This window comes from Sorex araneus, chromosome 1 (assembly GCF_027595985.1).
Source record: "Sorex araneus isolate mSorAra2 chromosome 1, mSorAra2.pri, whole genome shotgun sequence".
NCBI classification, from domain to species: Eukaryota; Metazoa; Chordata; class Mammalia; order Eulipotyphla; family Soricidae; genus Sorex; species Sorex araneus.
In genome coordinates, this window is record NC_073302.1 from 216103417 (window position 1) to 216130283 (window position 26867).

A 26867-nucleotide genomic window follows, 5' to 3' on the forward strand; every position below is an offset into this window, starting at 1 on the left:
GGGTCCAAATCTAGTATCACTGTTTGGATCATGACAGCATTTGTCCATGATCAAGCTCTTAACTTATAGTTAAGCATTAGGCACTTTGGCCAGGCCCATCTCGATGCCAGGGTAGCACACAACTCACCGCTTGCCCTGGGTCCTTCTTGTCCCACGTCGGGACCATGCTTTGGGGGTGCTAGGAAGTAAGGGCAGCTGAGGCTTAGGTCAAGAGAACAGATGCCCTGGAGGAAAATATCATGTAGAGTCAAATGACTCCCAGGTTACAAAAGCATAACATTTGTTAAGTCTTCCTGTGTCCATACAAAAAGGACTTGCTATGAATAAACTATGCAAAGGACTCAAGGAGAAGAGAAAAACATTATTTACAAGTCAATAGAACACTAAGAAAGAAGCTACAAATAAACAAAGAGGAATAGGAGCACTGTAACGGGAGTAACCCAATAAACCTAAACTACTGAGGCTATGTTATCCTACAGTTAAAGAAATAGAGTAATGGTAAACAGTCTTTCTCTTTAATGCCAATAGCTTAAGGGGAAAAATAATGTTAATTAGATCACCCTTTACCAAGCAGTTATTGATTTTAAAAATTTCTAGGAATAACCTTCACATAATGATGTTAAGAAGAAAGAATAAATGAATGCTTAAAAAATAAATGCATACACATATGTACCTTTGACATCCATATATACAGATGCATGCACATAAATGTAACCCAACGATGTTAAAATGCATAAAACTGAGCCAGGGAGATTGGGAAGTAGGTAAGACTCTGGCCTCCCACATGCTGGACCAGAGTTCAACACCCAGCATCACACATGGTCCATTGCACTTTGCAGAGTGATTCTTGAGCACAGAGTTGGGAGTAACCATAGCAGGATGTAGTCCCCAAAATAAAATAAATAACATAAAATCCATTAAAGCATCTAAAATTTAGCTAGTTCAGAATGGCATGATGATTGATTTTAGCTTGATGGCTAGAAGCAGTAGATTTCAAGAGTTTAGATTAAAGGTGATAAAAGTAGGGACTTTAGATTTTACTTAAGGAATAATAATAATAATAATAATAATAATAAAGAGACAAATGTCAGAGATACTATGCAAGGTGTGATTATGCAAATAGTTCAGTGAAGATTTGAACTGTAAATTTTGATGATTTTCATATATTCTGATCTTAAATGCTCTGTCATTAATGGCTTTGATTACTGTAATATACTTAGAACATGAACATTTATGAATTTCTACAAATATGGTAAAAAAAATACTTGATCTTAAATCAACCATTAGAAGAACTTGTCAAGTAGCAAATGCCTTAGTGTAATTTTATAAGGTTGGCAACAAGAAAAGTGATTTCTGTTTGATTTAATATCTCAAAAGAAATTATGTTTTAAGACTAGAGGAAAATAGTACAGAGGGACATATCTTATTTTATCTTTTGCTTTAAAATATTATTTTATAAGGTATATAGAGAAGCACACAAGGTGATTATCAGGTGATTAAGATGTACAACTTAAAATATATAATTTCTACAGTACAGCATTTGGATTATATTTCCAATATAAACATCAATTAAAATATTCTCTGGAGAGTAAAACATTTAAGTATGTCTCTATAATTAGAAAATGAACATTATGGCTATAGCAGATGATTCCTTTTACGTACACAATTACTCAATTCAAAGTTATACTTAGAAAAAAAAGAATCAATATTGTTAATAAACACAACCTATGCTTTTTAAATAATTCAAGTGAAAAATAAAAATCACGTAATTATTTTCAAAAAGCTCTTCTGGATTTCATAGGCAAGTTTTAAAAAATTGCCTCCAGTATATGATGTTTATATCAAAGACAATTTAGATAACTAGCCACTATTCCTCAATTCCTGAACAACCTTATTTTCCTTTTTCTAAGCATTTCATTGTAATGATGAGAGCCAGAATTCCATAGATTTAGTGAATGTATACAATTCATTCCTCCTCTTATTTTAAATATATTCTAATGAGAATGTTGCCTTTTTTTTGTTTTTTTTTAATCAAAGAAGGTAATGTAAAAAGAAAGTTTTGCTATTTTAATTGATTATTTAATACAGTGGCACAAAAATATTCTTTCACATATCAGTTAATAATATTTGTAAACAAGAGTGTTTTTTCTCAACAGCTCATGAGAAATGTTTTTAGTAGGGAAGAAAATTTTGTCTTAAAAGTTACTTAAAAGAAAAATATTTCTACAGTAGTAAAATTTTACTTTACTAACCTGTATGCAAAATTTATACTTATTTTGAATCACCTGTGAATTACATTGACATTAGAAGTTGTGAGGAATTATAACTGTTTGATAGATCATTCACCTGCAAATCCACAGAAAGAAAAATTGTTTTTTGAAATCAATGATTTTATTGGTTGTATGCTTTATTAAAATTATTTGGAGTTGTGCTCTTTTCATTATCTCAATTTTATAATTAAGACAGATTCACATATCTGTTCTTAAAATTTAAGTTCTCTATTTTAATGTTTATCTTGGAGCATAGCCTATAATAAATATGATTAATAGAAAATGTATATGTAAGATTTTTAAAAAGAATCTAAACAAAATGTTAGAGTATAGCATGAATGATTACCTAATAACAGTATTGATTTTCATTTAAATCATATCCATACTCATGAATTTATGTTGTCATTATTAATCCAATAACTACTACTGAAATTACTACCACTGAATAGGAATGGTATTGTCAGTTACGCTAAAGGTCATATATGTTTATATGAAATAGAGTTTGTGTTTGTGGTTTGAATTTGTTAGTGATGATGATTTTTATGAGATGTTGCCCATGTTTTGGGACAGCCAATATATTTTTCATGAATATCTTAGATAATTCACATGGCATCATACAATCTCAGTCCCCAAAACAGATTCAGTTATTTGAATTGGCAGAGAACTTGAAATTGCAGTTATTTAGCTTGGTCACTATGCTCAGGGAGATCTTCTTGAAATGTTTCTGGAAGCTCCTGATGTACTGTGTACAACTACTATTGATTTGGTGATATCTGACAGTCATATCAAGAACTGGAGCCAATTAAGGAGTTTCTCTGTGGATTTCCTCTGACAGATACAGAGGCATCATGTGTTAGCCAATGTGCATTACTCAGACATCGCTAAAAGCATATTCAAATTTATTTTGATGCAGCCAGTTAATTATATTTACTGCAATTTGTTTTTAAATAATGTATTTTATTCAGATCTCTCATTTTAATCCTCCGCCTTGTTATAGCTGCCTCTTGGGGAAAGCAATTTTGCCCAATAAAACTTAGGCACATCTCCTTACTCCATTGTAATAAAGTAAGATTTTAATTGAAAAAAAGTGCACTATATTTTCTATCAGTAAGTGGGAGAGTAAAAATTTGGTAACTTGAGCTGTGGGAGAAGAGGATCATTTGCTCTTTCATAATTAGTTCTGTTTTAGATTTAGAACAACTATTGTGGGGTGGGGGAAGCCAAAATATAATGAACAAGCATGTGTTTGTCTGGCCTATGGAATTTTATAGGGGTTACTTTTAATTTTTAACACTTTGAAAATTAATTTCCTACCTTTATCAGACTTCAGTCTCAGATCATGTCATTCAAAGTTGGTAAATCTACAAAATATTTACATTTTTGTATGAAACATATATGATTGTAAGTCTAAATTTTGCAAAGGAATTCAACAAGCGAAATCCAATTGAAGTTAGCTTTCAGCATACAGAAAATAAGTAAAATATTAGAAGAAATATCTATGTCACATCCATAAAGTTGTAGCTGTTAGTTGCTTTATTTTGCTTAATGGGAAATATTACCTTAGATGACTGTGGCTTATATTCACTGATGTTTTTGCAATTTTCTAGATGTTCCACCAACTGGTCAGGGACACAATGTGAGCGACCAGCCCCGAAGAGCAGCAAGTCTGATCATATCAGTACAAGTAAGTTCCTCGCATTTATATTATCTGTTCTACAGAGGGTGCAAATCATTTTTTGAAGGAGTTGATACTTGAAAAATCTCCTTTGTGGAATTTTGCAAGAGATTGCATGTAATTCAGGCATTGTTTGAAAGATATAATGCTGAGTTCTCACCTGCTGCCAGTTCCCACCTTTTTATGCTCTCTTAGGTCTTGACAGTTTATCACAAACTTTGAAAGCCTTCAGGATACACATATGCAAACGTAGCAGAAGCTTTTCTTAGGAAATGCTTGTCAGCTACAGAGACTGTGAATATCACAATAGATGTGAGAACACTACAGCAAAGTAAAAAAAAAATAATGTTTTAATTAGAATTAAGACAATTTTCTTAAAATACATTTCAAGTTGTTGAGAAAAACAGACTTGATAGGGATAGTATATTGATAAGCCATTCTTACAAAGGATCATTATTGATTTATTGCTTCTTTGTCCTTCAAAGTCTGGTTTTGATATGTATTAAAATAGAGCTCAGCATTTTACAAATCACTTTTGTGCAGATGAACAGGGTTCTGAAATAAATATCTATCTATAGATCAACATTTACTTAAATATGTATTTTTCAAGCACTTTAAATAAATTTAAATTGATTAAACAATGGAAGTCTGGAACAAAGCTACCCAATTTATACAACAACAGAGAATTTGTTTATAACAATTGGTAGAGATATTTGACCAAATTTGATATTTTAAAAAGAAATGAAAAACAAAATTAATTCTTTCTCTATTTCCAGATTGTAGGTTTCATTCTAGTGTCATTTTCATGATTTTTGAGTTGTATTAAATTACAAATGATATTATAAATTTAAACTCAACCATTGTTTAAAAATAAAAATTATGTTAAGCACATTTGAGTTACCATCTATGAACACACCAAGTATAAAAATTAAATATTGCAAACAAAAGGTATTTTATTCATTCTTATCTGGTATTTTCTTTAGTAGCACTGCACTGTAGCACTGTTGTCCCATTGTTCATTGATTTGCTCGAGCGGGCACCGGTAACGTCTCCATTGTGAGACTTGTTGTTACTGTTTTTGTCATATTGAATACGCCATAGGTAGCATGTCAGGCTCTGCCATGCAGGTGGGATACTCTTGGTAGCTTGCTGGGCTTTCTGAGAGGGATGCAGGAATCGAACCCGGGTCGGCTGTGTGTAAGGCAAATGCCCTATCCGATGTGCTATCGCTCCAGTCCATTTTCTTTAGTAGCCATAATAAATACAGTACATAGACTTCGAAAGAGTAAAAATCTATTTTAAACATTATATACATCCCATTTAGAATAAAGACTGAGTTTGAAGAAGTGTATGCATATTTTTTTTTCTTTTATTGAAGCAAAGGACTTTTATATTGAAAGAAATTTAGAGAGCTGTGTGTGTGTGTGTGTGTGTGTGTGTGTATGCATGTCTGAGAGAGAGAGAGAAAGAGAGAGAGAGAGAGAGAGAGAGAGAGAGAGAGAGAGAGAGAGAGAGAGAGAGAGAGATTATGTTTTTCTGTTTCAGACAGAGCACGGGCTTCTTCTCCAGAGTAGGAAAACCCTGCAAGATCTTTAGGGAGAAGCTTATATATGACTCTCCTAAGTAGTCTTGGCCTGAACATCTCTGTGTCATCATCACCATCAACACCATCATCATGGTGTTTTCCAAGGAAAACCTCTGTCTCCTGATAGTCCTTTCATCTTTCTTTTGTTATTATTGTTGTTTTATTCACACCCTAAGCAACAATGCTCAGGGCTTCCTCTGGGCTCTGTACTCAGAAGTTCGCTTTGACGGAGTCCCATTGCAAGGCAAGTGCCCTAAGCGCAGGATCTCAGGACTGTCTCTCCAGCCCTCTTTTATATTCTTATAAAGACCCTTAAAATCTTCAGTAACTTCTGCTTTTCTAAGAAGTGTTAGGAAAGACTGCTTCTCTAGGCAGTGGCATGATGGTTTCTGTTTGTCAGTTTATTTCACATTTCCAAGAGCTCAGGATCTGCATTTTTAAGGGATGTCTTCTTCATGCCTTTCGGCTACCTCAAGACTGGACAACTTCTTAAATTTGATTATTTCACAAAAGCTCATTGCCAGGGCATCTCTATTCATCTGCCTGCAACATTTCCCAAAATATCCCTCTAATATTCAAGGCATACATGCGTAAAGGTGTGTTTACTGTAATTTCTTCATGCTGAGAGGATGCAGATCCTACCTAAGGTGAACCATTGTGAAATCTCACACTGAATACTATGGGGCCCAGACTGTGGTTAATTGGTTTTCAGAGTTATCCATCTAGAAGGGAAGGTAGAGAGATTAGACAACTTTTTAAAACATTGGGGCCTATAGGTAAAAACTTCCCCCTGACCCAAAGAAGACAGAGTATTTAAGAAAACAAGGAAATAACTACCACAGGATAGGCCTTTGTCTTTTGCATTCAGATGATTACTTTTATGGAAAGTGTCTACACCCATAGACAAAATTATCACATAATAAAAGTGACTCTAACAACCTGGAACAATTTCAAAATAGGAATTGTCAAATGAGATGAGCAGCAGAAAGTTTGACCCTCACCATCCCCAATCCAGTAGTCAGATATTTTTCCTTCCACTTCTGATATAAGCCACTAATATTTAATAGAAGTATTGATTCAGTTAGAAGGACTATTTGTGAGTGTCAAATTATGTATTTCAACACAGTTGGCCAAACTCTGAGAAGAAATGGGTAGTTATAAATAAATCCTTTCTGAGGTAGCTGAGTTATATTTATCATCTCAGGGAAATCTACTGGTTTTGAACTGTTGTTAAACACTCCTTGAATTTGGGCAGAAGTGATCTTCCCAGTGAGAAAGATGAATGCATTCAGAATGTGTTTTTAGATCTGTATATAAAAATACCACAATCACTGGACTTTCAAATGATCAATAATACATTACTGTGGGTGGAGAGATATTACAGCAGGTACTATGATGGCCTGGCATGGGGTCAACCTGGGTTTGATCCCTGCATCACATATGTTTCCCAAGGGGATGGTTACCTGGATATAGACCCAAGAGTAAGCCCTGCCAGCTATGGCCCAGAAAAAACATAAAGGATATGCTAGCTCTGACAGCCTAACTTCCGTCAGTGGGATTGGGGTTTACCTTTTGAATGCATGCACAACATGCATAATCACTTCTCAGTCATCATACAGATGTTTTTTCTAACTCTTGATGATCAAGTATCTGAGAAATAACTTTTGGTTTAAGAAAGTTTATCATCTTAGAATTTTCTAGATTGGTTCTGCTTGATAAAAGCTAGCCTTAAGTCATTTTGAAGAGTGTTAAACAAGGAATGATTAAATATTCAGTATGTACTCTTATTTTCATTTATGGATTAGAGACAGCGGATGTTCAGTGCTTGAATTATTCTGTTTGTATCTGCTAAAATTAAGAAAGGTATTAATACACTATCTGCAGAGAAATTATATAGAAGTAATATATTTTCCTGTTGAGACAAAAAGACACATTAGAAGTTTGTGTCTTCTCTTTCTCTGCTTCATTCTCTTTTTCTACCTTTTTTCATTTTTAATGCAAACTTTAACATGATTCTCAATGGTAGCTTACCAATACTTAAAGTATCTTGGACCCAGAAGTTCACTTAAAGGAGTGGAGTCCATATCTTCTATGGACACAGCCTTGAGTTTGATTCCCTGAAACTTCCGGCACCACAAGATCCTGGTAGTCACAGAGCACTCATCACCTGCATTGAGCATGTAACCAACAAGCTGGCACCTCAGGCCTACATTGTCAGGCTGGGAGTGACTGTCACACTCTCAGAACTCCACTGTGGAGTCCCTTTGTGCCCTCACAGAATCATAGTCATACTCAAAACTATACTTTTAACATGCATCACTGTATCACTGTATCACTGTCATCCCATTGATCATCGATTTGCTTGAGCGGGTGCCAGAAATATCTCCATTCGTCCTAGCCCTGAATTTTGGCAGCCTCTCTTTACTCGTCCTTCCCAATGGTGCCGCATTAGAGGCTCTTCAGGGTCAGGGCAATGAGACCCATCATTGTTACTGTATTTGGCATATGAATACGCCATGGGGAGCTTGCCAGGCTCTCCCCCATACGGGCAGTAAACTCTCAGTAGTTTGCCACATGCATAAACATTTTAAATGTAAGAAAAATGTAAGTGTAAGAATATAAGCAAACACTTGTTCCATGTCCAAAGAGAGCAGTGGTAATTTCATCATTTATGCCTGTTTTCTGCTTTAAATTCAATCAATTTAAAACATGTTCTCATTCTTGACTTCAATGATAAAGAACTCTTTAGGTTTCCCCAAGCTGTTTTGAAGTGACTCTTATTTGTATGATTTTTAAAATTCTATTTGATTGTATATATATATATATATGTATATATATATATATATATATATATATATACAGTCATTTCTACTCCATAGGATTCTCAAAATAACCATGTACAATACAATCTCATTACCTTCCCCATTCAGCAAGCCATTTTCATGGATTTTGCTTTCCTTTGTAAAATCTATTTGGTTACCTAAGCAACACTTAAGTCTCCTTCTTATTCTTCCTATTCTTTTAATTCAACTAGAACAATCGACCTCGCACTTCTTAAATTTTCTTCACATTGCCTTTTAAAGTAATACAACAGTCTAGCTCATTTACATGCTTTGCTCAGCCCTTCCTGGCACATTAGCTTCCCTCTGTGGCCACATCATCTTACTCCCCTCTCCATCTGCCCTCAGCCAGATTATCGTTCCCTCTTCATGTCTCCACCAGAAATTCACATTTTTCATTCTAGGTTACTTCTGTAGGCCTCCTTTCATGTTATTTAACTTATCTTTCAGTTCTCAGAGATTTATTTAGTTCTGAATGCTAGTTCTGAGTATCCCTGTTGATTTTTCAGTAGCAATGCTCATTTTCTCTGGGCCAATATGGGCTCATTTGATGTCTTCTAATATTCATCAATTAGTAAGAAAGGAAGGTGAAATTTGTCCATGAAAAGTAGGACTTTTGGTTATTCAAAGTTTAGCAATATTCAAATTATATTTGCTGAATTTTCTCAACTGCTTTGGTGTGCTGCCTCTCCCATAGAAAGGATTTCATCATCACAACACTTTCATAATAAAATTCATCTTTCTAAGTAAGCAGTTTTGTATGATGTGGCTTCAGAACAATATTAAAATTGTTATGTTGAATTCATTGTTTTGCTTGTTTGCTTTGGGGAAACTCCTGACAGGGCTCAGGGATTACTCCTATCTCTGTGCTCAGGGGTCACTATTGGTTTGTTTAGGGGGCTGTATGTGGTGCTAAGGATTAAATTAGGGCCAGTCACATGAAAGGCAAGCATGTCACCCCTGTATTATCTCTTCAGCACCAGTGAGAATATTCTTTATATATTCCCTCTACTCTTAGAAAAATTTAACACTAGTATACTATCTAAAATGTTGCCTGTAGTATGTCTTGACTGACTGTTTCAGAATGTGCTGTTTGCTACTACATGTTTTGAAAAGGGCTGACTGATAGCACAGCGGTAAGGCATTCACCTTTTTCACAGCTGACCCATGTTTGATTCTTTTGCCCCTTTCGGAGAGCCTGGCAAGCTACTGAAAGTATCTCTCCCCCCACAGCAGAACCTGGCAAGCTACCCGTGGGGTATTCGATATGCCAAAAACAGTAACAATAAGTCTCACAATGAGAGACATTACTGGTTCCCGCTCGAACAAATCGATGAGCAACGGGATGACAGTGATATTTTGAAAAAAATAAAACACAACTAATTTTGAGAAACACCTATCTTACAATTTAGAGATACAGGTGGCTGTCAAGTGTTTCGATCAATTTAAATTATTTTACAATAATGATTTAAACTTGTCAAACTGCTATTCTAAATTATTTATTGGCAATATTAGGCAATATTGCAGTAATCTTGATTGATTATATAAACTTATTAGAAATCTAGGCTCATAAACAGAGTGCTATAATAAAAGGAATTGGAGCTGCCATCTGTGATGGCAAAAGAAAAAAATAAAAATAAAATTCCTTGTTTTCTAGTATGCATAATTAATACATTTTACATGGCAAAAAATAAATTATAAGGCAAAAGTTAAATGGATTTCTCTAAAAAGTATATATTACTATTGAGGGAAAAGTAATTTATACCCTTTTTAAAGTTAGGGTTAATAAGTATTTTGCACTTACCAGTTTTGAAAAATTTTAACAGAAAAAAGATAGTGAAATAAGGATATTTATAAAGTTGTGATCAATCAGTTGGAATCATAGTTTATGAAGAAACCAAGCTGTTTGCTGGTATTTAAAATTTTTGAACAAATGTTAATTACTATCCAAGGTGCCAGATTCTTTCATTTTATTAATTACTAATAAATTACACATTCTTATAAAGTTCACTTTCCAAAAGTTAGGATGGCAGTAACACACTAAATTCTATAGCCTTGGTAGCAAAGTGATAAAATGAAATACATTTCATAGTTTAACTACAGAGAAAAGAAGGCTATTGTCTAGAGAACCATATTTTTAAAGATCCAGTTTGGCAGGTTATCTTTACATGACATAACTGTAATAGAGACATTTTGTCATTTGTGTAAGTAATCTCCTATGAGGAAACTCATACAGATATTTTCTGCTTAGAGTTATTAAAAATGATGACTATTTCTATCATAAAGTTCCAAGAAATGAGTATCTTCACAGCTCTAAAAATGGTATTTTTAGACATGCGTACAAGAAATATTTTTGCAGTTTTTCTTCCTCTTTTTTTTTTTTTGACTCACCATGACATACAATTACAAAGCTGGTAATGATTGGATTTCAATGATACAGTGTTCCAACACCCGTCCCTCTACCAGTGTACCTTTCCCATCACCAATGCCCTCCATTTCTCTTCTGCCACCCTCCCCCCAGCCTGTCTCGATATCAGGACCTTTCTTTCTTTCTCTCTCTGTCTCTCTGTCTCTGTCTCTGTCTCTCTTCCCTTTGGGGCATTGTGGTCGGTAACACAGGTACTGAGAGGTTATCATATTTGTTCCTTTATGTGATTTCAGCATGTAGTTCTTAACCAAGGGAGATATCTGTCTTGTAATCTTCCAATGGCAATGTGTCCAAGAACCCTATATTAAAATTCAATTAGGTTTTGGGTTGCTTTATTTCTTTGTGTCGTCAGTTGTTAAGATGATTTGACTATATCAAGCAGTCATTTAATAATTGTTGATTAAGCTTTTGTCTCATGTAGATCAGACAATTGATTTTTAAAAAATTTTATTGTGGGTACTAAGTAGCTAATTACTTAATACTCACCTCTTGATGAGGGAACAAATTGTCTTAAGTTGTTATAAAAGTGACAAAATCCCTTCTGTATATATGCATATGTAAGTACATATGCCTATGTAAACACACAAAAAAGAGGAGAGGGGGCACCACACCCAGCACAGGACAGTGGCACTCTATCTCTCCCGTCGCCCGCGTTCAGTAGTCTCCAGCCGCTTCCCCAACCCGGGGAGGTTGATGGTGATGATGAGGCAGGCGAAAAAAGGAAGGAGGTCAGGCTGGTTGGTCTCACTTGCAGTTTATTCCATTCCCACCTCCATTCTCCTCTGATTCTCCTCCTGCTTCTTCCTCCCCCATGCTACTTTATTCTCCTTCCCCTCTGGATCTGGATCTCAATCTGGCTTCTCCAGATCTGGCACTGGGACTGACCCCCCAGCCCACTCTTACAGCCTAGTTAAATCCCCCAGCATGAGGGGTTGAGGCTTATACATAGGTGTGGTCACAATCAATAGGGCAATAGGGGGTAAAGTTCTTTCCCTCAGGGGATGCTTCTTCTAGGATAGATTCTCTTTCATCAGGACAACCACCCAAGAGTGGAATCCCATGGGTGTGTTTCTCTTCTCCTTGTCCAACTAACACATAAGCATTCATAATATCAATCATTTTGTATGGACACAGCAAGAGATGCATTAAACTTATAAAATTACTCTCCTGGGGTCACCTCGATCTCAGACTACAGTGCTCAGGCCAAATTAGTCTTTCCTATCCCTAGCAGGGTCCTAGTCTCATCATTGCTTTTGGATCATGACATGACATGTCCATGACCAAGCTCTTAACATATAGTTAAGCATTAGGCACTTTGGCCAGGCCCATCTCGATGCCAGGGTAGCACATAACTCACCGCTTGCCCTGGGTCCATCCTGTCCCTCGTCGGGACCCTGCTTTTAGGGGTGCTAGGAAGTAAGGGCAGCTGAGGCTTAAGTCCAGAAAGCAGATGCCCGGGAGTGAATAATATTCAAAGCAAATTAAATCCCATGTTACCAAAGCATACTAACAACTGCCTTTCTTTGTCCATACAAAAAGGACATTGCTTTAAAGTAAACTATTCAAAAGACACAAGGAGAGGAGCAAGGCAATATTGACTTACAATACAATTTCATTGTCCAAGAAAGGTCTGACCTTACAAATTAACAGTCTTATTAGGGGAAAAGCTGATTCACTGGTTGAGGAAGATAGCATAGAATTGGTTACAGATAGACCAAGGAATGGGAGTGACTCGGGAGCACTTTGATGGGCGTGACCCGATATGCCTAAGCTCCTCATGGCAAGGGGAACAGGACATACTAATGTTGTCTAAAATTGTTTAGAGATTATTACCAGAGAAGCCCAAACTATGTGGCAAGGGAGAAATGACAAACCAATGATATCCTTTTATGGCTATCTATAGGCTGGAGCAATAGCACAGCGGGTAAAGCTTTTGCCTTGCACGCGACCAACCCAGGTTCAATTCCTCCACCCCCCTCGGAGAGCCCAGCAAGCTACCAAGAGTATCCAATCCGCAAAACAGAGCCTGGCAAACTCCCCATGGCATATCTGTATGCTAAAAATAGTAACAACAAGTCTCACCATGGAGACGTTACAAACTTTTGTGCTTGCATTTCAGTCATACAGTGGTCCAGTTCCCATCCCTCCACCAGTGCTTATTCTCCACCACCAATGGTCTCAGCAACCCTCCCACCACCCCCACCCCATCGTCGCTGCCCCACCCCGCCTCTGTGGCAGGGCATTCCCTTCTGCTCTCTTTCTCTTTTTGGGAGTTGTGGTTTGCAGTAGTGATATTGAGTGGCCATCATGTTCGGTCTATAGTCTACTTTCAGCCCGCATCTCCCATCCCGAAAAGGCCCTCCAAGCACCCTTTACTTGGTCCTTTTCTAAGGTCTTTTAGCTGTGAAGTCAAGTTATTTATGCGGGCCCTTTCTTCCTTCCTGAGATATGCTTGCAGAGCTATAAATTTTCCCCTTAAAACGGCTTTAGCTGCGCCCCACAGGTTCTGGTAGCTCGTGTCTTCATTCTCATTTTTTTCCAGGTACCTTTTGATTTCCTCCTTGATTTCCTTCCTGACCCACTCATTGTTCAATATTGAGCTATTTAATTTCCAGGTGTTTGATTTGGTTTTCTGCATCTGTCCACGATTAAGTTTTATCTTCAGTGCATCATGGTCTGAAAAGATAGCTGGTACAATGTCTATCTTTTTGATTCTCTTGAGGTATGCTGTATGGCCTAGCGCATGGTCTATTCTGGAAAATGTTCCATGTGCACTGGAAAAGAATGTGTATTCTTTTATGGGGGAATATAAAGCCCTGTATAGATCTATTAGCCCTCTCTCTTCTATTTCTTCCTTCAAAGCCAGTATTTCCTTGGTGAGTTTTAATCTTCTTGATCTGTCCAGAGGAGACAGTGCCCGGTTGAAGTCTCCAACTACTATTGTGTTGCTCGAGATGTCCTTCTTAAGGTCTCTTAGTAGCTGTTGTAGGTATTTAGCTGGTCCGTCATTGGGTGTGTAGACATTTAGGAGTGTGATTTCTTCCTGATGTACACATCCCATGATTAATAAAAAGTGGCCTTCACTATCCCTTCTAATCTTTTTCAACCTGAAGTCTTTATTGTCCGATACACTAGTAAGATTCAGTGTAAGCCAAGAAAGCCACCCCAGCTTTCTTGAGGGAGTTGTTTGCTTGCAGGATTGTTTTCCATCCTTTGACTTTGAGTCTGTGTTTGTTCTGGCTATTCAGATGTGTTTCTTGCAGGCAGCAGAATGTTTGGTTCAGTCTTTGAATCCATTTTGCCAGTCTGTGTCTCTTAATTGGTGAATTCAGACCATTGACATTAAGGGAGATTATTGTTATGGGATTTTGTGCCATCTTTGCGCAAGGGTTTGTTGTGCTTGTAGGGGTTGTTCTTGTCTTACAATAGCCCCTTTAGTGCTTCTTTTAGGTTTGGTTTTGAGTCTATGAAGTTCCTGAGCTGTTGTTTATCCCCAAAGTAGTGTATGATTCCTTCTAGTTTGATTGAGAGTTTAGCCGGATAAAGTATTCTTGGTGAAGCGTTGATTTCATTGAGTTTTTTCACTATATCCCACCATTGCCTTCGAGCTTGGAGGATTTCCTCTGATAGATCTGCTGTGAGTCTAAGGGGTGCTCCTTTGTATGCAATTTCCTTCTTGGACCTTGCTGCTTGCAGTATTGTGTCTTTCTAGATGATGTCCATCATTGTAACTATGATATGTCTTGGGGTTTTTATGTTAGGATCTCTTTTAGCTGGCACTCTTCGGGCGCCTTGAATCTGGATGCCTGCATTGTCCAGCTGTGGGAAGTTTTCCGCAATGATTTGTTTGACTGTGTCTTTTTCTTTGGGGTTGGTTTCCTGTGGTTCTGGTAGTCCAATGATTCTAATGTTGTTCCTCTTGAAATCATCCCCTAGGACTCTGATTCTGGCTAGAGCTATTTTGAGGTCTCTTGCCATGGTTTGTTGTTGCCTATAGGCCTCTTGCAGCTCATCTTCAAGCATACTGATTCTGTCTTCGGCTGCAGTTATCCTATTGTTGAGGGCAGCCAGAGAGTTTTTGATTTCATGTACTGAATCCTTCATTTCTTTTTGAAGGTTTTTTATTTCTGCTCTCATTTCTTCCCGTATTTTGTCGGCTGTCTGTTGTATTGTTTCCGCCAGGTCTTCCTTGAAGTTGTCCATCTTTGCATTGAGTTCATTGAACATGTTGAGGATTTCAACTCTGAATTCTTTCTCAGAGAGGTCAAGTTTGTAGGAATTGCCCATTGAGGTTTCCGGACTCCTTTGATCGTCCTCTGCTTGCACTGGGGATTTTCGCTGTCTCTTCATGTTGTTGTTGTGGTATGAAAGAGGGCCCTTGAAGATGAGTATCCCTGTTTCCTTTTGTTGTGAAAAAGGATTGTGGATAGGCTCAGTTAATAGTGGTTGCCTTTTTACTTTGCCAATTGTAGAACCTGGTCTCCTACTGAGATGTTTCCTTCAATTCTTATGTGAAGTCTTGTGTTTTATTGTCCTACTGCTTGCGAATAGCTAGGATGTTAGTCTTGGATAGGATGTTGAGGAAACTATCTGCCGTTGCGTGAGCTTTGGCTGCTGGTAATGAGGCCACGCCCACTTTTCTTAGGCCACGCCCCTGACGATTAGGTCACGCCCCTTTCCCAGAACCCGGAAGGGCGGGTCCAGGGAGCATGACAGACCTTTGCCAGAAGACAGAATGGCGGCGGTGTGGTCGGCGTGCCGGCCTCTTGGCTGGCAGTCCGGAGGGGAGGGAAGCGCAGGGTGCTCAGGGAGGATGTTTTTTTTCTAATGTAATGAATATCAGAGCGTCTGCGACACAATTTGGATTAAATAGCAATTAAAAGCGTTTAAACCAATGATAAGAGAAATCTGTGTCCGATAGACCAGCACAGTTAAGAAATGTGGGGTATTTTCTCACTGCTTCAGCAGTGTATTTTCTAACTTAATTATTAACTTTTCTCATTATATTTATTTCGGAAGATCTCCCGATTGTAAAAATAAAATACTTGTACCAGTTATTTTAATAGATCCAATGCTGTTCGAAACTACTCTCATTCAAATTATTGTAATATTAGTGTTCTTAGCTTTTAATGTTATAGCATATATATTAGAACATTGAAGGTATGCCAATTAAAGTAGCTAGACTACTGTATAAAACAAAATGTGAAGACTTCCTGGATGGGAATTATTTTGGAAAATAAAATCACATGAATGGATTGAAGAAGTGATTTTAATGAATGTCTAAATGAGTAAAAATATGTTCACTTCTATCACTTGTCATCCCATTGATTTTCGATTTGCTCAAGCAGGCGCCAGTAACGTCTCCATTCGTCCCTGTCGCATGCTTGTGTAGCTCAATGATACACTCCAGGTATCTTCCTGTTCTTGCTCACTCCAGGGACAGGAAGAGCCTCAAATCGTTTATTCAGGGTTTTGATGAAGAAGTCTGACCTCTCATTGGTGGGCGGCCCTGTGGTCTTTTGAAGTCCCATGTAATCCAGTTGGTAACAGCTCTAGTTCAGTGGTCATCTCTGAATCCCATTACATGTCCAGCCCATCTGATTTTCGACACCATAAAAACATAAAAATATGTTAGACTACTTTTTCTTTTTGCTCGGACTAGAGTGATAGTCTAGTATGTTTTTAAGGTGTCGAAAACCAGCCCATCTGATTTTCAACACCTTAAAAACATAAAAATATGTTAGACTACTTTTTCTTTTTGCTCGGACTAGAGTGATAGCACAGCAGGTAGGGCTTTGCCTTGCACTCGGCCAACCCTGCTTCAATTCCTCTGTCCTTTGCAGAGAGTCCGTTAAGCTACTTAGAGTATCCCGCCCTCATGGTAGAGAGTCTGGCAAGCTCCCCATAGCGTTTTCGATATGTGAAAAACAGTAATAACAAGTCTCACAATGGAGACCTTACTGGTGCCCACTAGAGCAAATCGATGAACAACGGGATGACAATGACAGTGATACAGTCAGGTTGTCATCCACCTTACTGTATTTACTCATGGCTTTAGAGAATATTATATTTAAAGGGGGAAAGTCAAGAATGAGAATGTTTTTCGTGAATTTATGTAAACCTGTCATCAGTCACAATTGGATTAACATGGATTTGTCTGTTGGTCATTGGTAGTATATTTCTGTGGTGGAAATCGGTAGACTCAGGATGGTACATCAGTATTTAAATGAAAGATATCCAAGGAAAATATGATCACATCATGTATTTAATAGAAGATTGATATTATGTAATTTATACTAGTAATATAAGCTAAGCTTTTTAAAATAAATTGATCATATGATTTCAATATGATGTTCAATAATATCATTTAATTTTTTTTTGTCTATCTTTTTTCTTTTTTAGGAAGCATTGCCATAATTGTGCCTCTTGTCCTCCTGGTGACTTTGATAACTACTTTAGTAATTGGGTTAGTGCTCTGTAAAAGAAAAAGAAGGTAAGACGCAAACTAAGTAAATACAGTACACAAATTTATAAAAAAAAAATTAACACATTCTTATAACGTGATTCACTGCAAAATCATATTTTTTCAGATGATTTTATACTTCTATTTATTTAAGTCATTGAAATTCAAACAACTTTTTCCCATTTAAGAAATGGAAGAGCTTCGTTTATATATTTGAGAAAAACTGACAAGGAATTATGTTCTTAAAGTGATAGTATAATTTTATATTTAGTAGTCTTTTCTTGAAATAGCCCACTTCTGAAGCGCATCTAATTCATTACTAATTTACATATTAGTAATGTCAATAAAATTATACCAGATACACATCAGAAGTTAAATTATACATTTCATTTACAAATTGTATACCAGTTTTAGAATTATGTAAAATAATTTTAGTTGTGAAATATCTAAAGTTGATGATTGAAACAATCTACTTTGAAGTCTGTTACTGTTTACTTAAGATTGTTTTTGAGACAAAAAAGTGAAAGTGACAATTATAAAAGATGATTTATTAGTGACAATTCTATTTCAGCTCATGTATTAGTTGTTTTCGGAAAACATTTCCAGTGTATGTTGGACTATAAAATATAGGTGATTGGAGAAATAATTGATCATATTTAGAATATAACTATTCTTAGATCTTAGAAAGGAGCTCAAAACACTCTAGCACATCCCTTGGAGTTCAAGCTGAACCCCTAAAGCTTTGTGGTCCTCTTGCAACACTGGTGTGGCCTATTGTTACTCAGCACCACTGGGTCCAAACAGCATTGAATTTGACGGCCACACATTGAAGGACACAATGGACTTGTTCCTTCTAGCTCACCTTTAAACACTGGGAGTGATATTCCTAGGCATTATGTCAGATTCCAACCCCAAAATAGAAATTTTGATCTTTTTAAACTCTAATGTAATATGTGGATTGTGTGTCATAAAAAACTTTTCACCAGCTATATTAAAGTAAGTAAATATAAAATATGAAACTTCATAAGCTATGACTTCATAAGCTATGACTATGATAATTCACATTTTTATTAATATATTTTAGGACAAAAACAATTAGAAGACAGCCAATTATCAACGGAGGAATAAATGTAGAAATTGGCAACCCATCTTATAACATGTATGAAGTGGACCATGATCACAATGATGGGGGTCTTTTAGATCCTGGTTTTATTGTAGATCCAACAAAGGTAATATGTTTTAAAGTACACTAACATCTTTTGAGCTCTATAATATATTCATGAATTTCGATAATGCATTTTTCTACCTGAAATTATAAAAATAGCTTTAATATTCGTTGAATATCATGGTCTCTGATAAAGAAATCATAAAATGAAGGACTACATAACCTGTATGATGGAGTTAATATAACACATTAGAAAAACACATACCCACAAACAATTTTTCATTTCATCTTGTAGTCACAGTTTACTCAAAATCTAATTAAAATATGTTGAGATATTCAATATCTAAAATCAAAACAGTAAAATCATTGTTTAATTTTAGTAATAAGGCATATGTTGCTTTATTATCAATGATATTCTCTTTCTAGTGGTGTTTTTTGGTCTTATTTGTAACTTACTCACTTTTGATAAATATTTTTCTATTTGTTGCAATATATTTGCTATTGATTTAGCAAAAATCATGAGTACACACAGTCAGAGGTCTTTTTAAAAATTCCTGTTCGTTTTTATTATTGTAGTCCCAATGAGGTACCACCTGAGAGAAATTTGACAAATTTAACAATTTTTTAAATATGTTGACTTATTTAAAAATAAGTGTTATGTAAAAATTTGCATAACAAATAAATAAGATTTTATTATGACATAAAACACATTTTATATTATATGGTTAATTCTCAACATGTTTATTGAATAATTCTTTTCTGGAAGGTAATAAATAGGTACTGTTTTTAAGAACTCAAATTTATATTATAACTACTCAGACAGTCTATTCTCTACAGTTTTTGCACAGCAGCAGTTATCAAAGAAGTTGATTAGAATCCCATATATGACTTGGTTTTTAGACTTTTGAAGCTTAAATTTATTTTAAAAATTAATTTCTATGAAAAATATTACTATTGCATGGATAAAATCTTATAACATCAGAACACTGATAATGATATTTTCTAATTAGAAATTATTTTAAACTTATGGCTAACAATAGATTGAGAACTTACTGCACATATGAAATTGTTTATGAAACAAATTCTGGTAATCTAGGTTACAATATTTTCTACTAAGTAACCTAAGCATTTTTAGTAATGGTAATACAAATTACCATTATTGAATACTATACTCAATCTTATTTGTTAGTATATCAATGAATATGAAAGGCATTTTAATTATTAAATGCATTAAAAATTTCACAGGGAATACAAATGCAGCACATGTAATTGTCATGAGCTTGAATTATGATGGCATACTTAGTATACTTTTTATAAGAAAGTTTTTATTTTTATCATAATTTTTACATGTAGTTAAAGAATTAAACCAACTTTGGATGCTTAAAGAGCACAGGTTTTTAGTACTCCATTTATATTTTTTACACTTATTTTTGAAAGATAAAATTATGCTTCAGTGCTCCTCAAATGTATATTTAATGTATACAGCACATAGCACTCAATAAATATTTATTTACCAATTTGTTACTGATTGACCAAAATCACATTAAATGTGACTTAGATGGCTGATTCCAGCTGGCTCCTGATGTCTAAAATGTAAATAAGAATTCTTGTTTTAGAAGCAAAGGCCAAAAATATTTCTAGTGTTAATAGATTTTGAAAACCCAAGGATCCACACCAAAGAATTCTTAATAATGAAGTGTTTTCCTTATAGTATACAATGTGTCAGAATGTTTTAATGTATATGTGTTGTGTGAACAGATATTAATTCCATTATATAATGAATATTATAAATAAGTCATTTTTATTATTCTCAATATCAATAAAATTTCTAATTCCATAATATCTTATAATCAGAAAAATTGAAGTATTTAATGAAAATTAAAATTTGTAAAGAGTGTGATTAATATTTACTAAAATCGAGTTCAGCTCAATTTTTCTATTGTTTTTATATCTAATTGAGATTTTTAAAGTTGGACTGAGTAGCAATGCATTAAGAGGCAATAATGACCTGATTTTAAATCATTTAAAGTATTTTTTAGATATAATTTTCCTTATTTTAATGTTTGTGGTCATTCCTTGTTAGAAACTAATAATTATTTTTTAAATATATATGCTCATTAATATTAAACTTTATCAAGTTTTTTTCCAGTTGGGTCACAAAGACTACTCTGTTATGTAATACAGATGAATTAAATCATTCCTTGGACCCAAAAATGTCATTGCTCTACATTGACTTAGTAACCAACTTCATTACCAAATATGTTTCATTTAATATTTCAGACTTAATATTTCCAAACTTAGAGAGTAGCTTGTTTCTGTATAATGCTAAAATTTTTTCTCTAAAGTTTACAGTGAGGAAGAATCTTTAATTAGAAATGGTGTGATATGTGTGCACACAGAATGGATCATTGTCAGAATCCTTCAAAGTGTCCAAGCTTGCTAAGGGTAGTTTATGTAATTTTGCGCAGAGCTATAAGCAAAGATAATATTTATTTATGACAGATGTTAGATAAGTAGAAATGTATGGAAAGGTCCTAGATGCTTGACATGTCTTCTATCAGTAAAATGGGTAGAATAAAAATGTCAAAGTATAGAGCACAGATTTAACATTAATATATATATATATATATTTATATATATTAATAGTTTTTAAAAGTTACTATGACTGGCGCTGGAAGGATAAAACAACCTGGATGGTGCTTGCTTGCATCTCTCCTGGCCAATCCGGGTTCAATCCTTGGCATTCTATTATGATCTTCCATGCGAGTAACTCTTAAGTGCAGACCCCTAAGCATCCTTGGAATATGACCCTAAAAACACTAAAACAAACAAATGTTAGCATGATTATACCCTTCAGGTCCCAGGGCTAAAACCTGCATTTTATGCTGGGTTTTGTTGTTGTTGTTGTTGTTGTAAGTTTATGTCAATGAAAATATATCCATGATATCGGATCAGAAACTAAAATTCTTTATTTATGTACAGGCCAGGTATATAGGGGGAGGGTCCAGTGCTTTCAAGCTTCCCCACTCAGCACCGCCCATCTACCTAAACTCTGATTTGAAAGGACCACTGACTTCTGGGGTGAGAGAAGCCAAGTCATTATTCCATGTTCATTCCATCGCAGAACCTCTCATGATCCATGATGATTTAATTAAAGACTCACTCTTAATTCAGTTTTTAATTAATAAGAGAATTCAAAATACTTGTTTTGAAACATGTGGGGAGTTATATCTCCTGCCATGAAACTTTACCATGTTATTATCATTTAGGAAAGTTAACTAGAAATTTCTCTCCTGTTTGAGATGTTATATGACTTTAGTATAACCATAAACATTTGCTATTCCATAATATTGCTAGCCAGAAATTGAAATAGAATGCTTTAGACTTAAATGTATGTTCAGCTGTATATATCTCTTAGTAATAGTGATTCTTGGCTTAGTATATTTAAATTTGATGTCCAGTTAAATTAAAATGTGACAAATTTCAACAGCATATTGAGAAATTATAAATGGCTTAGCTTACGTTTTATTGTAGCCTGAGAGACAGCTGCTTTTTCTAAAGGGTCATGTTTCATGTTAGAATATAAGCAATAAGGTTTCTAGGGATCAGTATTTTTTCCCTTCATTTCTCTCCCATCAACTGTTTTTCATTCTCATTTTACCACATTTGTCTCGTTAGCATGCTTCAAAGTTTATAATGCTTTTTTATTGCAACTAAGATATAATAGTCTGATCTAGGAAAGACATGTTAAAAACAAAACTAGATAACAGTTTTTCCTTTTGGTTGACTCCAAATTTATTTATTTATTTTTTTGCATCACACCCAGCAATGCTCAGGGGTTATGCCTGGCTCAGCATTCAGGAATCACGCCTGATGGTGTGGGGGGGACCACATGGGATGCTGGGAATCAAACCCTGGTCAGCAGCTTGCAAGGCAAATGCCCTACTTGCTGTGCTATTGCTCCAGCCCCACCCCATGAGCCCAAATTTAAATGAAGTCTTGGAAAAGCGTCTTACCTGTTTCAGTTATAATATAGGAGGAAAACCTTCCGGACTGGAAATTATAAAACTTGATTAATGTTAGTGCTTTTAAGTTCTTAGTGGATATAGCTTTCTTGAAGATATAGCTTTCACTTGAACGTGTCCTATTAGATTCATGTTATCTTAAAAACATACAATTGTGTGTTTAATGCATGCAAAATCAAGAAAAGTCTATAAACGTAATTGAAATTACGTTTTTACGTAATTGAAATTTAAGTATTTACTGTTTAGTAAAATATATTTATTTTATATGTGAATGTTGTTAATATTAATCTCTAGGCATACTTAAAAGAAACTGAATGATGTTGTCAAACTGATAACATTTTTTTTTCTCTTTAGCCAACAAATTACTCCAACCCAGTGTATGCAAAATTGTACATGGATGGCCAACACTGTCGAAACTCCTTAGGAAGTGTTGATGAAAGGAAAGAACTTCTTCCAAAGAAAATAGAAATTGGGATCAGAGAGACAGTGGCATAATCAGTGCTAACTTTTATATGCTGTATAAATGTATAAAATATAAGGATTACTTTTGTATGTTCCAACAGTATTATACTTGTTTTGGCATCAGCATTACCTCTTTATCTTTTATCCTGGTTGTTTTCTGAGTTTTATTTTTTGCTGATGACTATTGATTGACCATTTGTATGGTATTTTTATGAAAAAGAACTGCACTACAGTACAATTTACAATAATGCTGCTGATATGACACACCTTTGAATTTATTAAATTACAAGCAACGTAATTTCTTTGTAGTGTGAATATGAGCAATCTATTTTATATGAACTTTTTGGGTTCTACTTAATCAACAAAGATAATCTCTGCACTTTTTCATTATCTGGTCTAAAAGCAGAAATACAATGTTTTTTTTTTTAATTTTTCTGTTTGAACTGATGGAAGAATTGTTGAGTGGTCAATTCTCTTCTTTTGTGCCCATTAAGAATGATTCAGACTGTTGAAAATAAATAGCCCTCCCTCAAAAGGTTAGAAACACCTGCCTTGAAATTAGACTTAGGTTGCTAAGAGATAGATGAGAATTTTGAGGAAAAAATTAAAATTATATAAAATTAATAATTTGCATGAATGCATATGACTACATTTTCCAAAATTTAGTGGACTTTATGTGATATACTATATGTATACCCCTTAAGAACAATAGTTATATATAGGTGGTAGAACATAGCAAAAATATAAATGAATGTGAAAAAAAAAAGCTTGCTATGGAATAAGATCTTTTGTTCTTCCTCAGTCCTGAGGTAAATAGCGAGCCTAGAGCACAAAAGGGCATTGGGTAATCATATCTTAGGAAATTCTTCTATAACATGCATTAACCCAGCCCTTTACCTCACGGAACACTAAAGAATAATATAAGCACACAAATTGATGACAGAATTTCAAACATATGAATGCATTGTCTTTGCTAGGTCAAAAGGAAGAAGCAAAATGCCATAATGGTGAAGAATAATTAAGAAAAATTTGTGATATACAGCATGACTAATTATTTTCCCTTTCCAAAATAAATTATTAAAGGAAACTGCAAATTTTAAAGGAACAATTATCTCCCCTTAATCAAAGATGGACAGACCAGCTACTGACCAATAACACTGGCGCTCTAGTTTCTTTTGGTTATGCAAAATATGTAATCTTTGTTCTCACTTTTGTTTGTTTTCAGATTTTGATCAAAACAAGTGCAAATTATTTAAGTTGTGTAAAAATGATAGAATTTTATACAAATATCTTTAAAGGCACAAAAGATTTATTCACAAGGTATAGAGGACTTTTTGTTCCTCTGATAGACATGACTGACTTTTAGCTGTCATAATGTATTAACCTAACAGATGAAATATGTTTGTGGTTGCTCTTTCTCCCTTTGTACAAGCATTAAAAACTGCTGTTTTATAAAGAGAGTTTTTTGTTGTACTATGTGCATGCATACTACCTATTTCTAAACTTTGCCATATTGAGGCCTTTATAAACTATTGATTTATGTAATACTAGTGCAATTTTGCTTGAGCAATGTTATGCATATCATAAACTTTTTCAGGTTCTTGTTTAAGTACATTTTTTAAATTGAACAGTATTTTTCATTTTGGTTATAATAGTCATTTTGCCTATGTTTCTACAATGAAGTGTTAAATACTTTATAAAAATTGTTGACTGACTTATTTAAATGAAATTCTACATATTTAACTGCTCGTGTTGGGTAGTTTTTAAAAGTAAGAAAAATCTACATATAGTTTAATAGTCCTTGAAACTATTTTAGTAAATATAAAATATAGCACATTTATCTCAGAACATACTTCTAAGGAAGGACTGATTCCTCTGCATGTTTTCAAAGTACCTAGAGAGGGTGTTTTTTTTCTCTTTTGATAAACATTTTCCTTAATTGTGTGTTTTTTCTATCAATGGTGGTCTGACTCCATACTGCAATGGAAAGAAAGTTAAGTTAGCTACATAGTAATGTAATTGTGTTGAAGTCCACTAACGCTACACTTGACCATTTCTATGTTCAAAAAGTGTACTTTATCCCACAACAATGCTCAGACATCAATATTTGGTGCATTTTTACAATATAGAGTGTCAAAATAAAGAAACAAATATAGGAAGGTCTAATTTACTAGACATATCATTGCATTTTATCACCTGAAGGGAATTTTTTATATCTGAGGAATAAAAGTGAAACAAAATTATTATATGATAGAAATTGAATCCATAGACTCAAATCTAATTAATATTAGTATAGCTTTCTAGGCAATCATTCATATACACAATGTACTTAATATGACTGTACAAGTGTTAATAGTCTACTTTCATCACCAGAAATCCCTAGTCAAGGAAAACAAGGATAAGCTTTTTATTTGCACCCTATGGGCCTAATTTTCTACATTAGGTATAACCATTCCATATTGATGTATAAGTCTACATCAAAGTCCAAAGAATCTTTGCAGTTTCTCTGCATTCCGTCTTTTTCAAAGATGCTTTTGTCTGTGTGTGTGTTTTGTTTGTTTACTTTTTTCTTTAAACTACTCAAACTTAATTTATCCTATTGGTATAAGTCTAGCACTACTTCAATTTTGGTATACAAAGTCTCATATGCATACTCAAAATCCGGGTGTATATTTCTCCTTCACAGTAACCATTCCTTATAAATGTCACCACTAAAATATTTCTTCAAGCCTTAATGGGACATATTTTATTAAATTAATACTTCTGTCAAACTCTTCTAGTGCCTAAGTGCCTTTTCATCCCAAGCAAGAATTTCATCCTCTTGACATTTTGCAGTGTTGCCCTTCAGAGAGTAGGATATTTAGCAGCATCCTGGCCACCTTTGTATTCTAGGTGTCCAGTACCCCGAAAGCTGAACAACAAAATGGCTGCAGGCAACTACAAATGTCTTCGAGTGACAAAACTGCCCTTGTTAAAGAACTGTTGATCAAGGGCTATGTTCTGTTTCCTATGGCTCTCAGCTGGAAAAGCTGAGTCTAAATAAAAAAAAGTCCCTTATCACCAAACTAATGATGTGCTTAACTTTTGATTTTAATTCTTTAATGCTTATGAAGCATAAGCTATATAATTTTGGTATTAGTAAATTGTCTATGTCTGTTTTAAAAAGTAATTACTAAAGGGAAAAGTTCATTTAGAAAATTTTCAATTTTGCATAGTTGGGCTATTTTCATTTATGTAAATGTGTTTTATTTGTGGTCATTTTTATATCATTGATGATTATGTTTTATTTTGCTTTTCTGTTTCATTGATTATGTTCTTACTATATTGGTACTTAAGGTTGAGATTTAGGTTTGCACTTCTACATATATTGTTTTAAGATGACTCAGATTTAAAAAAAATCCAATATTCAATGCATGTTCTGGCTATTATAAATGAACCATATTGTTCAAAACACCTATAATGTCCAAATTCTTAATATAGAAAATTGGTATATGTGATTAAGGAAATAGATAAGATATATTGTATATTTTCCTTTATTCTTTTATCTTTAAATTTTCATATAATTCTAGACGTTAAATCTTATTCTTTTCTAAGAATACTATTTACAAGTTCAACTCTCTCATGTAGTTTTGCTTTCATGATTAAAACAAGAAAATAAGGTATTTGAAGACGTGAACAAAATATATCTAGTCTCTTTTGTAATTCAGTTTTCTTCACCTGATAACCAGTTTTAATTTCTGACAAAGTATTTACTTTCTCAACATTAGATGAACTGCTAAAATTTAGTGTAGGTTATATAATTTATACAGGAATCCTTAAATTGTAGCTGTTATTTTCTTTTGCTTTGGGGGAGCATGAAAGAAGCATACTTGCTAGTGTACTCAGGTCTTACTCCAAGGTCTATTTTCAGGGATCACTCTTGGTGTTGCTAGTGAGGAGTCCTTGAAATCTAAC

General features: G+C 34.6%; 1 protein-coding gene across 1 annotated transcript in view; it reads left to right on the forward strand.

Annotated features, from left to right (window-relative positions):
- LRP1B (LDL receptor related protein 1B) overlaps window positions 1-26588 on the forward strand; it is a 1943003-nt gene extending 1916415 nt beyond the window's left edge. Inside the window, exons 88-92 of the mRNA XM_055124030.1 lie at window positions 3878-3954; window positions 17201-17291; window positions 18346-18490; window positions 21409-21507; window positions 22806-26588. Of these exons, the coding sequence (XP_054980005.1) occupies window positions 3878-3954; window positions 17201-17291; window positions 18346-18490; window positions 21409-21507; window positions 22806-22946 (553 nt within the window). The 3' untranslated portion in view covers window positions 22947-26588. The remainder of the gene's footprint in view (window positions 1-3877; window positions 3955-17200; window positions 17292-18345; window positions 18491-21408; window positions 21508-22805) is intronic.
- The last annotated feature ends 279 nt before the right edge of the window (window positions 26589-26867 follow it).